At 40.1% G+C, this 14,603-nt stretch overlaps 2 protein-coding genes across 2 annotated transcripts; one reads left to right on the top strand and one right to left on the bottom strand.

The window, feature by feature from the left end:
- LOC110263689 lies at positions 3,836-4,575 on the bottom strand. Its single transcript, XM_021105419.1, has 2 exons — positions 4,079-4,575; positions 3,836-4,003 (listed from the first exon to the last, which is right to left on the bottom strand). Exons 1-2 carry the CDS (start codon positions 4,292-4,294, stop codon positions 3,836-3,838), a joined length of 384 nt encoding a protein of 127 aa, XP_020961078.1. The 5' UTR covers positions 4,295-4,575.
- LOC107646069 (probable serine/threonine-protein kinase PBL25) lies at positions 5,408-10,213 on the top strand. Its single transcript, XM_016350260.2, has 8 exons — positions 5,408-5,747; positions 6,327-6,719; positions 6,888-7,259; positions 7,498-7,707; positions 8,228-8,599; positions 8,742-8,985; positions 9,072-9,219; positions 9,390-10,213. The coding sequence occupies exons 1-8, from the start codon at positions 5,738-5,740 to the stop codon at positions 9,765-9,767; spliced, it is 2,127 nt and encodes a 708-aa protein (XP_016205746.1). The 5' UTR covers positions 5,408-5,737; the 3' UTR covers positions 9,768-10,213.

The following is a 14,603-nucleotide window of genomic DNA, read 5'->3' as shown; positions in this document are numbered from 1 at the left end:
TAAATAATATTGATAAAAAGAGAGGTTGTACTCTTTTTTTTGGTAAGATTTCTGTCCCTATTGATTTTTTTTTGACAAAATTTTTAACGAATCAGTTTCTGTCACAAAAAATATTATACTCTTTTTCTTTCATTAAACTTTTTTTTTCATTAAATTTTTCTTTAATAAGATTTTAACAAGACATATTTATAATGGTCATTCAAAAAAGAGTGTTATAATATGGATGATTATCTAATAAACACTTTGGTGTTTTGTAACCATCAATTGGCTATCAATAGTGTTTTTAATGGTGTGAGATTACATCTAATGATGAGAGATCACTCACTTTTGTTTTGATGGTTAAGTGCTGGCCAGAAAACACAAAAGTTGCTGACCCCTAGACTTTTCCAAAACTGAAATATGTAACAAAGTAAAAAAAAAGTAAATTTAAAAATTTTTATTTATATTATTTTATTTTATATTTATTTTATTTATTTATTTATTTATTTTACAACAGCGAGCAAATTGTGAAATATTTTCCTTCCACATGTATTTTCGAGTCAACACATACCATACATTTACACATTAGTTAAATATAAAAATCGGGTAATCTAGCATGAGTAAGATGCTGTTGGTCATTCATTAAAACTAATAATTTTTCCTTCACAATTTGGTTTTGATCATTCGTTAGATAGAGCAAGTGTCTTTCTGCCAAATATTATAATTAGACAAAAGAATAAATAGGTCCCTGAGCATTTGAAAATACTTTTAAATCCCCGACCTTAGCAAATTTTGGACGGATGAGTTCCTCCGTGGATTTGCCTCTGTCGGACCCATCGGAGAAGTCTGATCTGGCTCCCCTGAAGATGACGTGGCACGCATGGTTGACAGCTGGACTGCTGAGTAAAAAGCTCCATTCGAAAATTGGACAATGAAGTCCCTGCACCACTAAACTACGTCGTTTTGCCACCCTACCCTTACAATACAAAGTCTGTTACAATACCCTTTACACCCACATCTCCCCTTCTGAATTACAATTAACCCTAAGGAATACCAACGTTCATCATACTCTGTTTCTCCCTCCAAAAAGATCACAACCCAGAGCTGAGACGTTCGCCGTGTGGAGTGGCTGTCGAAGCGGCGTCCATTGTTGTCTGAGTTGCTGGCTTCGTCACCGAAGGTAAGAACTCTGTACTGTAGCGTAGTTAGTGGATTGTGAGGTTAAATATCACTGCAAGTATGAAGTATGATGTGAATGGACTGAGCGTGCATGTTGATAGAAGTTGTGAAAAAAGTAATCAGAATTTTGGGTTGAAGTTAAATCACAGTTAGGGCCCCGAAATTTTCTCGGTTATTTTTCGTTTTGGATGTTGAAGGTTCCTGCCTTTTAATATGTGAATAGAGTAATTCTTGATCATTGTTTACAATTTTCCGTTTTTCTTGTGTCAGATGGTTGATGTGTTTGTAGTGCCCGTGTTCCACCATGGAGGTAATTTTGTGAGAGAGAGTAATGGCTGTCTGGTTTACAAAAATGGGAAGGTGGAGAAGTTTCCAGAAATGGACCTGGACTTCGTTAATTTCGGAGACTTGATCACACTGTTCAAGGGCTTGGGGTACCAATCATACAAGACAGTTTATTGGTATGATCCAATGAGTCCTGATATTGAGTCTGGGCTGCATATTCTCACTGGGGATGCAGGGATTAACGAAATGCGAGAGAACAAAATGAAGAATACAGAGACTGACGAGTTTTACCTATACTTTGATCACCCGGTTGATGAACCTGAGATTGTGGAGAATGCTGGAAAGCAAAGTAAGAGTCCTGATGAGGGAGAGGTTTTGGTGGATGACCAGAGTTCGTCCTCTGATGATGGGTATGAGAGTACGGAGGATGAGCCCTACAAACCTCCACCTCCCGGGTTTGAAAGTGACAGTGATGATGATGATACAAGTGCTGATGATGAGGGTAGCAAAAGGCAGAGAGTAATGAAGGAAAAGAAGAAAGCTGTGTCTCCAAAGAAGACAACTGCAAACAAGACAGGTGCTAAAAGAAAGAGGAAGACGTGGAAGAAGGCAATGCGAGAGAACAAAATGAAGAATACAGAGATTGACGAGTTTTACCTATATTTTGACCACCCGATTGATGAACCTGAGATTGTGGAGGATGCTGAAAAGCAAAGTAACAGTCCTGATGAGGGAGAGGTTTTGGTGGATGACCAGAGTTCGTCCTCTGATGATGGGTATGAGAGTACGGAGGATGAGCCCTACAAACCTCCACCTCCCGGATTTGAAAGTAATAGTGATGATGATGATACCAGTGCTGATGAGAAAGGTAGCAAAAGGCAGAGAGTAATGAAGGGAAAGAAAAAAGTTGTGTCTCCAAAGAAGACAACTGCAAATAAGACAGGTGCTAAAAGAAACAGGAAGACGTGGAAGAAGATGGGACAAAGTAGTGGACCCAATGAGCAGCAGACCAGAAATTATGTTGGGCCTGATCCTAATGTGCAGCCCAACAGAGGCCCACAGCCCAACATGGACCAAGACGTTAGGTTCTATGAGAGCTTGATGCAAGATGATGATGATGACCCGGTATATGACTATGAATCTGAGACTTTACATACACCTATTTCATCAGATGATGAATCTAGCAAGCATAAATTCCCTGAGTTTGATGATGATTATGAGCATGGAGAGGGGAGATTTGAGTTAGGGACTAGGTTTGCCACCATAGAGCGATTTAAGGAAGTTGTAAAAGACTCATTCATTGTTGAGGGTAGGGAGCTTAGGTGGATTAAGAATGACAAAGAGAGAGTGAGGGTGGGATGCATGGATGATGAGTGTCCGTGGCTGGTTCATTTATCATACAACAAGTCTCTGCAATGCTACCAGGTTAAGACTTACAAGAATGACCATACATATGCAAGGAACATGGGAAGTAATGTGGCTGATCAACATTGGATTAGCTTAAAGGTTGAGAAGAGAATGAATACACAGCCTCATATGAGGAAAAATGAGGCTATTGACTTCCTCAGAGAAGAATTCTCACTCACTGCACATCCAAAAATGGTGTACAGAGCAGTTAGAGAGGCAAAAGAGAGAATCATGGGTAATGAGAGGGAGCAGTATAGTAATGTTAGAGATTATTTGTTTGAGATATTAAGAAGCAATCCAGGGTCCAGGGCAGAGTTGTGTGTCACTCCTATACCTCAATCCCCCCTGTTTTTGATAAACTTTACATATCATTAGAAGCATGCAAACAGGGGTTCAAAAGTGGGTGTAGGCCATTGATACATCTTGATGGCTGCTTTCTGAAGACTTATTATGGTGGACAACTCCTCACAGCAGTTGGCCAGGATGCCAATAACCAATTTTACGTGGTTGCCTATGGAGTAGCTAGGTCTGAAACTAAAGAATCCTGGAAGTGGTTCTTGACTCTTCTCGAAGAGGATTTGGGGGATGTGCAGACTCATGGATGGAACTTTATGTCCGACCAACAAAAGGTAAACTTGATTATTACTTAGTGTTGATTAAGACTATGTTATTTCTTAATACATGTGTCCACCTGCTGCTTTAGTTAGTACGAATGATTGCTGTTTTAATTAATATGACTTAGTGATGTTAGTATGAATGTACTACTGCTGCATATGTAGGTCTGAGTAGCTGCTGAGTTAGTTTATAAAGTTATTAGCCATAGACTCAAGAGTTTCTCTTTAAACTATTATAACATTATAATATTAGATACTAGTGTACTTATGAGAAGTGAAAATATTGTAGTTGATGAGCAGGGTGATGATGCAGTCTTTCATTTGATTAACGGCAACATAGATAGATAGATAGATCAATTCTGAAGAGATTCCTAGACACCTACCAGTCTAGCAATCCTATGATGGAATCCCTCATCCTCTTCAGCAACTTCTGGCTCTTTCTCAACCACAGGTCTTTTATCAAAGACGCAACCACTGCTTCCAATTCTAGCCAAATGCTCATCCACCCAAAGAAAAAACTTGCAGTGCGGTTGGTTTCCCTGACAAAAACCCAAAATAAATGCACCATACAAAACCATTCCAACAGAACAAAATTCACAGGTTTCTTATCTTACCTTATAGAATGGGCAACCCATGAAGACTCTGTTTGGGTTCCTAATCGTCCTCGACATATACATTATCGCATAAACTCCACAGAAGCATCTCCGGGCGACATCGTCCTTCGGGTCTCCGTCGTAAAGAACATAAAGGTCTGAGCTTGAGGCAGAATCTTTCTCTCTTACTCCCCTGTGGCTTCTTCTCGATGTTGCTGATGCTCCATTAGCAGCCATGGTTGATGCACGTCCAACTCCTCACCACTGGCCTCCAGAAACAAGGGCAATCAATTTAAGAATTAGGGTAGGGTGGCAAAACGACGTAGTTTAGTGGTGCAGGGACTTCATTGTCCAATTTTCGAAGGGAACTTTCTACTCAGCAGTCCAGCTGTCAACCAAGCGTGCCACGTCATCCTCAGGGGAGCCAGATCAGACTTCTCCGATGGGTCCGGCGGAGGCAAATCCACGGAGGGACTCATCCGTCCAAAATTTGCTAAGGTCGGGGATTTAAAAGTATTTTCAAATGCTCAGAGACGAAAATGTCCACGAGCCAAAAGCTCAGGGACTTATTTGTCCTTTTATCTTATAATTATAATTCTTAATAAAAATGTAACATCATATATATTATAGGCCTCATAAATTAGAATATTAAGCATATTAAATCCTAAAATTGACATTGATCAAACAAAATCAACCATAAAAGTGAATACACATCAATGCCCTATCATATTCAGACAACTATTAACATATGCTCTCAAATCGCGCTAAATGCTCGCAACGATGGCCCAAATTTGTGCATGGTGGTAGGTTTTGATAGTTTTTTTATCAACTAATTATAGTTTATCATTTATCAATTGATACGAAAGGAGCTTGATCAAAGTTGAATTTAGCAGACCTTAGTATTCCGTTGATAATATAAAATAAATAAATTAATGAGTGCAAGGACAAACTCTTGAAAATAAAGGCCATTACTCAAATACTGGGACAACCCAGAACCTAATTCATACCCCACCCAAAAACGTGGAATGATGCAATATTTCTATGGGGCATGGGCAAATGGGAATAGAATAAAGTCAAAGCGAATAGCAGATTCCATTGGCTATGCCCATATGACCGTTGATAAACGGTTAATAATGGAATGAGGAACACACTGCACCGAAACCACGCTAAGCACTACCCTAACTTCTGCAAAAGTGATCGAAAAATGAAGATGAGGCACACGCGCCCCTCCTTAGTTACATCACATTAGCCCCTAACCGTTAGTTTGTTCCCTTTATCCCCTTAGTGGGGGTTGGGTTGGGTTAGGGTCCCCTCTTTTAAAACCCTCCCTTCCCCTTCATATCTCCCTGCTCCGTGGCGAGGGAAGAAGTACTGTAGTAGTAGTAGTAGCAGTTAGTGACTGGTGGTGAGTGGTGACGCACACTCGTATCATAACATCACAATTTTTTCCTTGTCCGATTCGACTCAGCAATGGTTAGCTTGACTCGGAGCAACTCGCTACTATTTGATGCCGGGATAACTCTATCGTTGATGAAATTCTTTCTCGGTTTGGATCCACCTTCGGTTTCAGTGACAAGTGGAGCTTGCTCGTAGTATCGCCTTCTGCTGCTCCTCGCCGTTGATTTTTCTTCCCAATTGCTTAGATCTGAACCACTTTTAAAGCAATCAACGGCGTCGCTCATGTCTATCGGTAATAATACAAGTTTTTTTCTTGTTATCATTTTTTTCCCTCTAGGTTTAGTTGTTTGTGTGAACCAGCATACCTAGGAACCAGCAAAGTAATCTTTAGCTATAGGCAAAAAAGCACTGCTAATGCCACAGTTGGAGTAGGAGCTGTTTGAATTGGCGCCTTATAGAGCTTGGTTCTGTAGTTAATCTTGTGAAATTTGTTCATATATGGTGTTATTGATGTGCATAATTCAAGCAAAGCTTTGTCCAGGTTTTGATGCATGCTTAGATGCCTTGCTAATTGATGACCCATTTTTCGGTCGTAGTATATCTAGATTACCTGAAGAAGAATATGTGTGTGGAAAAATGTTCAGTAGGCTTGTTCATTTGTTCTGCAGGATAGTAGCCTGTTGAAACTTTGAAATGCAATTTTTTTTGGTTTGTTTGTTCATTTCATTTAACTTATAGGAGTTTCCAAGGTAAAAAAAAAAAAAAAACCTTTGCTTCTAGGGACTGATTCTGCATAAGAAGCTATCAGGGTATGTGATTCTAAAATCGTGAGTCTTTAGTGTCCTTGATTTTGTTTTTACTGATAATGTAGGTTTATTGAAGAATGTTCAAGACCTGTTGCTTAAACGGTTGCTCGTTATATTCTGCTTGTTGTTTGTTATTGAGTCTGGTGCAAGTGATATAGGACGCCAACCCCCATCGTTAGCTTCAGACAGATCACTACTAGTAGATGACCACGGGTCGAAGCATTTCTCCTTTCATGGTACACCAGTTGTAGCAGTTTCACCAGCCAATCCTCCTTCATATGGTCCTTTTATGAGTACTAGTCATCCCCCTGGAAGTTCACATTTCTCCGTACCATTCAAGAAGAAGACTGAATTACAACCTCCGATTTCTGGATTTAAAGATATTGCTCCTGTACATTCTGCTGGAGCTGCAACTCCTTCTGCTTTGGCTCAGCCACCATTGGCCCCTTATGTTTCCAGTAAGCTAATGTTGTTGTTGTGTCATTTTCCAAAATATGATATATGCCCTGATGATGTACCTAGCTGTTTAAGTCCAAATATTGGCATTAAATTATCTTTCTTTTTTTCTTTTTTGTGAACTTGGAGGCAGAAGCCCATAATGACAGTTGCTTATTTTATTCATCCAGATTGTTGTAAACAAGACATGGTATTGAAACGAGGCAGTAAGAGTTGCCAGTGTGTGTATCCAATAAAGCTAGACCTTCTGCTTTTGAATGTTTCTCAAAGTCGTACTTGGAATGATTTTCTTGATGAGTTAGCTACTCATCTTGGGCTACGCAGCACCCAGATTGAGCTGATAAATTTCTATGTAATCGGTTTATCAACATTAAATATGTCAATGGATATTACACCATATAAAGGGATCGGTTTCTCTGCCAGCGAAGCAGCTAGGATAAACTCGTCACTTTCAATGCATAAGATTCAACTGGACCCTAAATTAGTGGGTGACTACAAAGTCATCAATATAACTTGGTTTCAACCACCGCCTCCTTCTCCAGGTAAGTCCAGGCCTCTGTAATTCTAAAATATTTAATTACTGTTTAGTAATCACAATGCTTTGGTGTGCATGATAATTGAAATTAATAATCAAGCAGATAAGATTTTACATATTTATTTTATTCATAATGCCATTTATTTTAATTTCATGATTCAAATTAAGCGATACAAGTTATTGATCTGTGTTTGTGAGTTGACAACTTGGTACATAATTTTAAACATGCTTGTATCTTAATGCAGCTCCTGCTTTTGCTGCATCACCTGTGAATACTCCTCTGTATCATTCACCTACTGCTGAATCATCAAGTTCATCGAATAGTGGAAGGCATTCAAATTTGTTTCTTATACTTGGAATTGCTATAGGCTTACTCTTCATTGCGATCATATCTATACTTGTACTTTGTTTATGTACATTGTTGCCGAAGGCAAAAGAACCTCCTGTTGAAAGTGGTAAATATCTCTATTTGTATATCTTTCTGTTTAAAACTAGTATAATCTTGATAGTAATTTTCATTTCTATGACAACTAGGAAATGGTGGAAGTCTCTTTGGAGTATATTTGGCCACCTTTAAACTTTAATTTATTTATTTTTGGATATGAAGAAGTCTGCAAATTGATCCATGCAAAGAGATAAGAAGAAAAAGAAAGAAATAGTAGTTTGTTGAGAAACTTAATTCCTGCTTAGGTTATTACCTAGGCATGATTTGTTTTCTAAACAATAAAAGGTAGATCATAATATAGAGATTATATATGTATTATTATTATTATTATTATTAAGAAATGATATGCCTGCTGGCTGCTGCTAATGAACTTTGAAAGCTAATGGTGCTCGTGTCTGTTGTACCACTGATAATGATAGTGTTATAACAACTAAGCTGGCTATATGGATAAAAGACTTATAGTACTAGTTTTAGTTTTTAAAAATTTCAAGGTCATGTCCCTGCCACTAACTTTTGTCTCATTCCTCCAGAAAAGCCGAGGACAGAAAGTACTGTTTCAGCTGTGGGTTCGCTTCCCCATCCATCTAGCACAAGGTTTATTGCATATGAAGAACTTAAAGAGGCAACAAACAATTTTGAACCTGCAAGTGTACTTGGAGAAGGAGGGTTTGGTAGAGTTTTTAAAGGTGTCTTAAATGATGGTACTGCTGTAGCAATAAAGAGACTCACTAGTGGAGGGCAACAGGGTGACAAAGAGTTTCTTGTTGAGGTTGAGATGCTTAGCCGGTTGCATCATCGTAACCTTGTAAAACTAGTGGGATATTATAGCAATCGGGATTCATCTCAAAATCTACTTTGTTATGAGCTTGTCCCTAATGGAAGTTTGGAGGCCTGGCTTCATGGTAATATAATCTTTCAAATCTTTCTTTCTTTTGTTTTAGTATATAATCTCTTTTTACCCTCACTCCCTACCACCACCAATATATATATATAATAAAAATTTTCTTTGTGCACTGATGGAAATTTTGGCCGAGTTCTATGCAGGTCCCTTGGGAATCAATTGTCCTTTGGATTGGGACACCAGAATGAAGATTGCGCTTGATGCTGCAAGAGGACTTTGTTACCTCCATGAAGACTCACAACCCTGTGTGATACACAGAGACTTCAAGGCATCAAACATATTGCTTGAGAACAACTTTCATGCTAAAGTAGCAGATTTCGGTCTTGCTAAGCAAGCACCTGAAGGCAGAGCTAATTACTTGTCTACTCGTGTCATGGGAACTTTTGGGTTAGTATTGATCTATTCTTTGTTAGAGTTGTTGTATCTCCACAGAATATAGAGTTAAGATGAAATGGAACTTTTATGTGAGGCAGGTATGTAGCTCCTGAGTATGCCATGACCGGGCACCTTCTTGTTAAGAGTGATGTCTATAGCTACGGGGTTGTCTTGCTGGAGCTGCTTACTGGAAGGAAACCTGTGGACATGTCACAGCCAACTGGACAAGAGAACCTTGTAACTTGGGTTGGTTCCATACCCTTCACCCACAATTCCTCAATATTCGTGTCGGCTTCAAAGCATCTTTCTCTGTTTTCAAAAATTGGGAATATTTTGCAATTTGAGCCTTTAATTTGTCCCTTTTAAGTTCTTATGCTGGAATGCTGGATAGTTCTTAAGTATTTTATTCCCTGCAGGCTAGGCCAATCCTTAGAGACAAGGACAGGTTGGAAGAGATTGCTGATCCAAAACTTGGGGGAAAGTATCCAAAGGAAGATTTTGTACGTGTTTGCACCATTGCTGCTGCTTGTGTTGCTCCTGAAGCAAACCAACGACCAACAATGGGTGAAGTGGTGCAGTCACTTAAAATGGTGCAGCGCATCACAGAATACCAGGACTCCATGATACCCTCATCCAATACACGGGCAAACCTGAGACAGTCCTCTAGCACTTTTGAGTTTGATGGAACATCTTCAATGTTCTCTTCAGGTCCTTACTCTGGTCTAAGTGCCTTTGAGAACGAAAATGTTTCTAGGACTGCAGTTTTCTCTGAAGATCTTCATGAAGGACGATGAAGGTTTTCACCAAAGAAATGGAGGCTGCAGGCTAGACTCAAGTCTCAAATCCACCGAGGTGCCAAAGTATTTAATTTCATAATTTAAGCGAATTGTTTTGGTCCCACGGCTAGAGGTGAAAATATAAGCCCAGGAGTTTTCCTAAATGATGGAAGCTTTTTGTTGCTGTTGAGAGTGATAGAATTTCATTAGCAATGAGTTAGTTGAAGATGTTTGGCTAATATAGCTTGTATAAATAGAACAAAATTAGCCAACTGGTTCATTTGTTAACTGTAGTCTTGACATTGATCATCAAGAGTTTTATTTATCCTTGACAAGAACCAAAGGAAGATTACTTGTATTTGTTGTATTGTATTTTTCTAATTGAATTCGTACAGGGATTTCTTGGTGGTAACATTTGGCCATTTGCCATCCTTTGTGGTAAACCACCATATCTCATTCTCTTCTGAAGGGTTTGTGAGGAAAGGCTAAAACATATTAGGGTGTATTTGGTTTGCCTTTCTATTTTTTGTTTTTGCTTTCGGTATTTTCTGTGTTTTGGATTTTGTAAAGAAAAAAAAAGTAAAAATAGGAGTTGAAAACACTGAAAATAAAAACAGAAAATAAAAACCCAAATCAATTTGTGACTAAAATCCATTTTATACCATTCTTTTTTTGGGTGGTACATGCGTTGATGCACTTATTCCCAGATTTGTAAGTTTTTCTTTTTGAGGTGGTTGGGATTCCGAAAAATATAATCATTTACTTTGTATTTGATAAACGGTAAAGACATGTTTTTGTTTTTAGTTTGAAAGTTTGAAAGTGTGTCCATGAAGATATTTTCATGGCTAATTTGTGTTTTTTAAAGATAAAAGGTCTAATATGATCTTATATTAATGAGTAAAGTATTAAACTTAACTATGAAAGATTATGACACCAAAAAATCTGATCATACAATTATTAAAATTAATTTATAACTATAAAAGAATTTGTGCTTTTCCGGAACATGTTGACGCCAAAGCCAAAGCCAATTACCCCTATCCTCCCAACTAAACATCTTCTTACTGAGCCATAAATAACCACTATGAGCATCATAAACCTTTGAGGCCGCACCAGTCCAACCCCAACCGACCTCTGAACCAGCTTGAACATCTGAGTTGTAAGAGTTAATGTTGCTCTGCAGAGACTGATTCAGAGGAGAATAGATATTCTCAAGGTTCCACTGTCTAGATGACCAAAGGTCCAAGATCCTGAGATCCGAATCAGAAATGTGAACATAATCCATCTCCTGACATAGTTGCCCCTCTCTTCTCCATTTAGAAAACCAAAAGTTCTGTTCCAAATCCCCAATGCACCAACTAAAACCTTCCTTCAGGATATCCCAAGCTCGACATATACTCTTCCAAACATAAGATCCCCTTCCTCGAGACCGACTAAAACCAACTTGCTGATTAATAGAACAGGACAATCTCTCCATACACAACACAAACAGATACGGTGATATAGGATCTCCTTGCCTAAAACCCCTGCTCGGAGTAAAGCTATTTAATCTATCCCCATTCCAGAGGATAGACAGTGAGGAAGCAGTGACACAACGCATAAGCAGATTGACTGTCGGAGGAGGAAAGCCAAAACTCACCAGGGTTTGTTTCAGAAATCCCCAATCCACTCTATCGTACGCTTTCTCCAAATCAATCTTAAAGGCCAGGGTGCCTTTCTTTGACTTTGTCTTCTTCATGAAATGGAGAACCTCTTGTGCTACAATGATGTTGTCAGGGGTTCCTCTCCCCGGGATAAACCCTCCTTGAAGGGGCCCAATAATCTCTTTGAGATGGGGACGAAGTCTATTGACCAGGACCTTCGTTATAACTTTGTAAACCACATTACAGAGACTAATTGGTCGGAAATCCTTCATGGAAACCGAGTTTTCTACCTTCAGAATAAGAACCACAAGAGTTTCCATCATCCTTGGATCCATATCCAAACCAGAGAACGCATGACGAACCATAGTCCAAACATTAAAACCAACAATCTTCCAGTATTCTTTAAAGAAGAAAGCCTGAAACCCATCAGGGCCCGGCGCCTTAAAAGAATGCATACTGAAAACAGCCGACTTAACTTCTTCCAGAGTAACTGGCGCTGTGAGGCTACAACAGGCTTCATCATTCAGGGAAGGCAGCGGCACATCACCAAGACAACCTAAATTCTCATCCTCTGACTAGCAGAATAGGCGTTTATAAAAGGATTCAACTTCCCTTCTAAGGACCTTTGGATCCATTTTTCATACTCCATCTTGAAGAAAGAGACCATGAATCTTATTATGCTTTCTCCGCACAAGAGTCTGGACATGAAAGAACTTGGTATTTCTATCCCCAAATTTTACCCACTGCTCTCTGGATTTTTGAAACCATAGAAGTTCCTCCTGCACAAGCGTGTTATTAAATTCCTCAATCAGCTGTTTTTCTTTTTGTCGCATAGACAAATCTTCCATTACTTCAAGTTGCTTCTGAAGAAAATTAATCTGTCTCTCCAATTTGCATTTTCTAACGAAAATATTGCCGAACACTTTAGAATTAAACTCCAAAGAGTTCTTCTGCACTTCTGAAAGCTTGCCATGCATCTCTCTGTAGCTTTTAAACTATCCATAATATAAAATATAAAAATATAAAACAAGGAAATCAAAGTGCTTCACCAACCTCCAACCGAGGCTTGCCCAGCGGAAGTGACTCCCGTGACCTTCAGGTTTGCCGGATCTCCCTGGAATATCTCCTTAATCCCGCCTACCGACGCAGTAACAGTCGGCAATGCGCCTTCCTTCTCCAATGGAACCGCCACGGTAACACCCTCCTTCACGGTTGCAGGAAGACATGACGATGCTTCCACCACCGTGCCTCCATTCTTCTCAACTGGCGAGCTCTGTAGGGACCCCGACCTTGGTCGTTTCCGGAGAGAGGACCCGCAAGGCACTGGGGTGTATCGGGTTGAGGAGATCGACGTCTCACCAACACGGGAAGCGCTGTGTCCGACCTTGACTCGTGACCCGACCCTAGCACGATAGGAGCTTGATCCATTCGTGTGAGAGAAGTGAATGGTGGGCCTGATTACTCTACCCAAATCGATTCTGGATTGAATGCCTCTTTGGACCTTGTTAGATTGCTTCTGACCCAGCTTGGTTTTACCTTTCCTCACAACTTGCTCCCAGCCTGGTCCATTATGCATGCAAGCCTCCTCAACATTATTTCCTTCCAAATTATTAGCCTCCAAATCTTCTTGCAAATTCGATGCAGGATTCTCGCCAGTAACGCCACCTACCACATTAGGTTCTACTTCATTTGAATTGTGAATTTTGGGCTCAGGATGTGGCACTACCGTTGTACTATCTCGGGGCTTGGTGGCATCGGAATCAGTACTCTTTCCTTCCTTAGAGTCTCTACCTAAGCACTGTGCCATATCGTGACCATAACGTGCACAAGAGTTACAAATTAAATTTAAACTTTCATACTCCACTACATGAGTTACGCCTTCCACAATGATATGCTTGATCACTGGCAGTCCTAAATTTATTTGAACACATACTCGGGCATATCGTCCTCTCTCAGCCAATTTAGTGGCTAAGTCCACTTTGATGGGAACTCCTATTGCAGAAGCAATACACATCATGGCCTGTTCCTGATAGCACCAGATTGGAAGCCCCGAAATCCGAACCCATACAAGCGTAGACCCGAAGGATTGCTCACATGGCCGAAAATCTATATCCCACGGTTTTACAGCAACATAGTGCCCCTCAATCAACCACGGGCCACCAAGCATGACCTTCTCACGATCTTCACATGCATCGAATTTTACTATGAAGTACCCAAACCCCACATCAAGCAGATCAAAGCCACCTTTGATGCGGCAAACCATCCGAAGCTTGTGTGAAAGAGCTGTGTAACTATAATTTTTATCAAGAACCTTAATCACTAAAGCTTCTCGATAAGGCTCTGCCAAACAAAGCTTGGCTTCTTCAGTGAAGTTTACACATGGAGGTTGGGAATCGCCCTGTTTACCCACCACCGTGGCTATACTATCCCCAGATAGAGATTCTGCAAGTGCAAACGCTTTCGATTTCTCTGGACCAATGACTTTATCTCTAAAGGAGATCTTTGTAGGATTTGAAAAACCCCCTCGTGAAAAACCCTCCTTGACACCGGATGCACCCCCACCCACACTCTCCCCCTTATCTCTTCCGACGGCATGGCCGCCATCCTCACTGTGTTTCGCCCTCAAACACTCGTTCCCGCTCTCTCCTTCTCTCATTCTCTCTCTCTCTGAGTACGGACGTACTCTTTCTCTGCTAGGGTTTGGGCTAGGCTGTTTAAAACTATAAAAATCTTTTATCAATTTAAACCAAGAAACAGTCACCAAAAAAAAAATTTAAACCAAGAAACGCACCACAGTACCACACCACACACGTACACCTTCCAATTTGAACGGAAAGATACCACAGCCAATGCCGACCAATAATCACTGCAACAAAACTGGATAACGGTTATCCCATACCTATTTTGGGCATATAGATGCAACGAAGTGAAACTATAAAATCCCACTCCAGTTCCCTTTTTCAATTAAGGCAAATCTTTTGCCCTGCCTCCTATTTCTTTTGAATAAATTAAATAATATATTTTCCAAAAGAAAAAGAAGACAATGGCTTACAACAATAGCCTTCTCCTCATTGTGACACTCTCCTCTCTCCTCCTTTCAGGCCATGCCTATCGATACACAGGGAAGTCAATCTGGTTCACTAATCCAGCCCCCGCCCCGGCCCCCGTCCCGGTCACGGTCACATTTGAAACCACCAATCCAGTTAACGGCCTC

The sequence above is a fragment of the Arachis ipaensis genome, chromosome B06, assembly GCF_000816755.2.
Source record: "Arachis ipaensis cultivar K30076 chromosome B06, Araip1.1, whole genome shotgun sequence".
NCBI lineage: Eukaryota > Viridiplantae > Streptophyta > Magnoliopsida > Fabales > Fabaceae > Arachis > Arachis ipaensis.
This window is presented reverse-complemented; position numbering and strand designations above follow the sequence as displayed.

What these genes read in the sequence shown, in the direction of transcription:
- LOC110263689 (XM_021105419.1), bottom strand. Translation starts at nt 4,294, where the DNA reads ATGGCTGCTAATGGAGCATCAGCAACATCGAGAAGAAGCCACAGGGGA. An exon ending in TGGGTTGCCCATTCTATAAG is followed by an intron (nt 4,004 to 4,078) that starts GTAAGATAAGAA and finishes GGTTTTTGTCAG; the next exon opens with GGAAACCAACCGCACTGCAA.
- LOC107646069 (XM_016350260.2), top strand. An exon ending in ATTGGCCCCTTATGTTTCCA is followed by an intron (nt 6,720 to 6,887) that starts GTAAGCTAATGT and finishes TTATTCATCCAG; the next exon opens with ATTGTTGTAAACAAGACATG. An exon ending in AAGAGAACCTTGTAACTTGG is followed by an intron (nt 9,220 to 9,389) that starts GTTGGTTCCATA and finishes TATTCCCTGCAG; the next exon opens with GCTAGGCCAATCCTTAGAGA.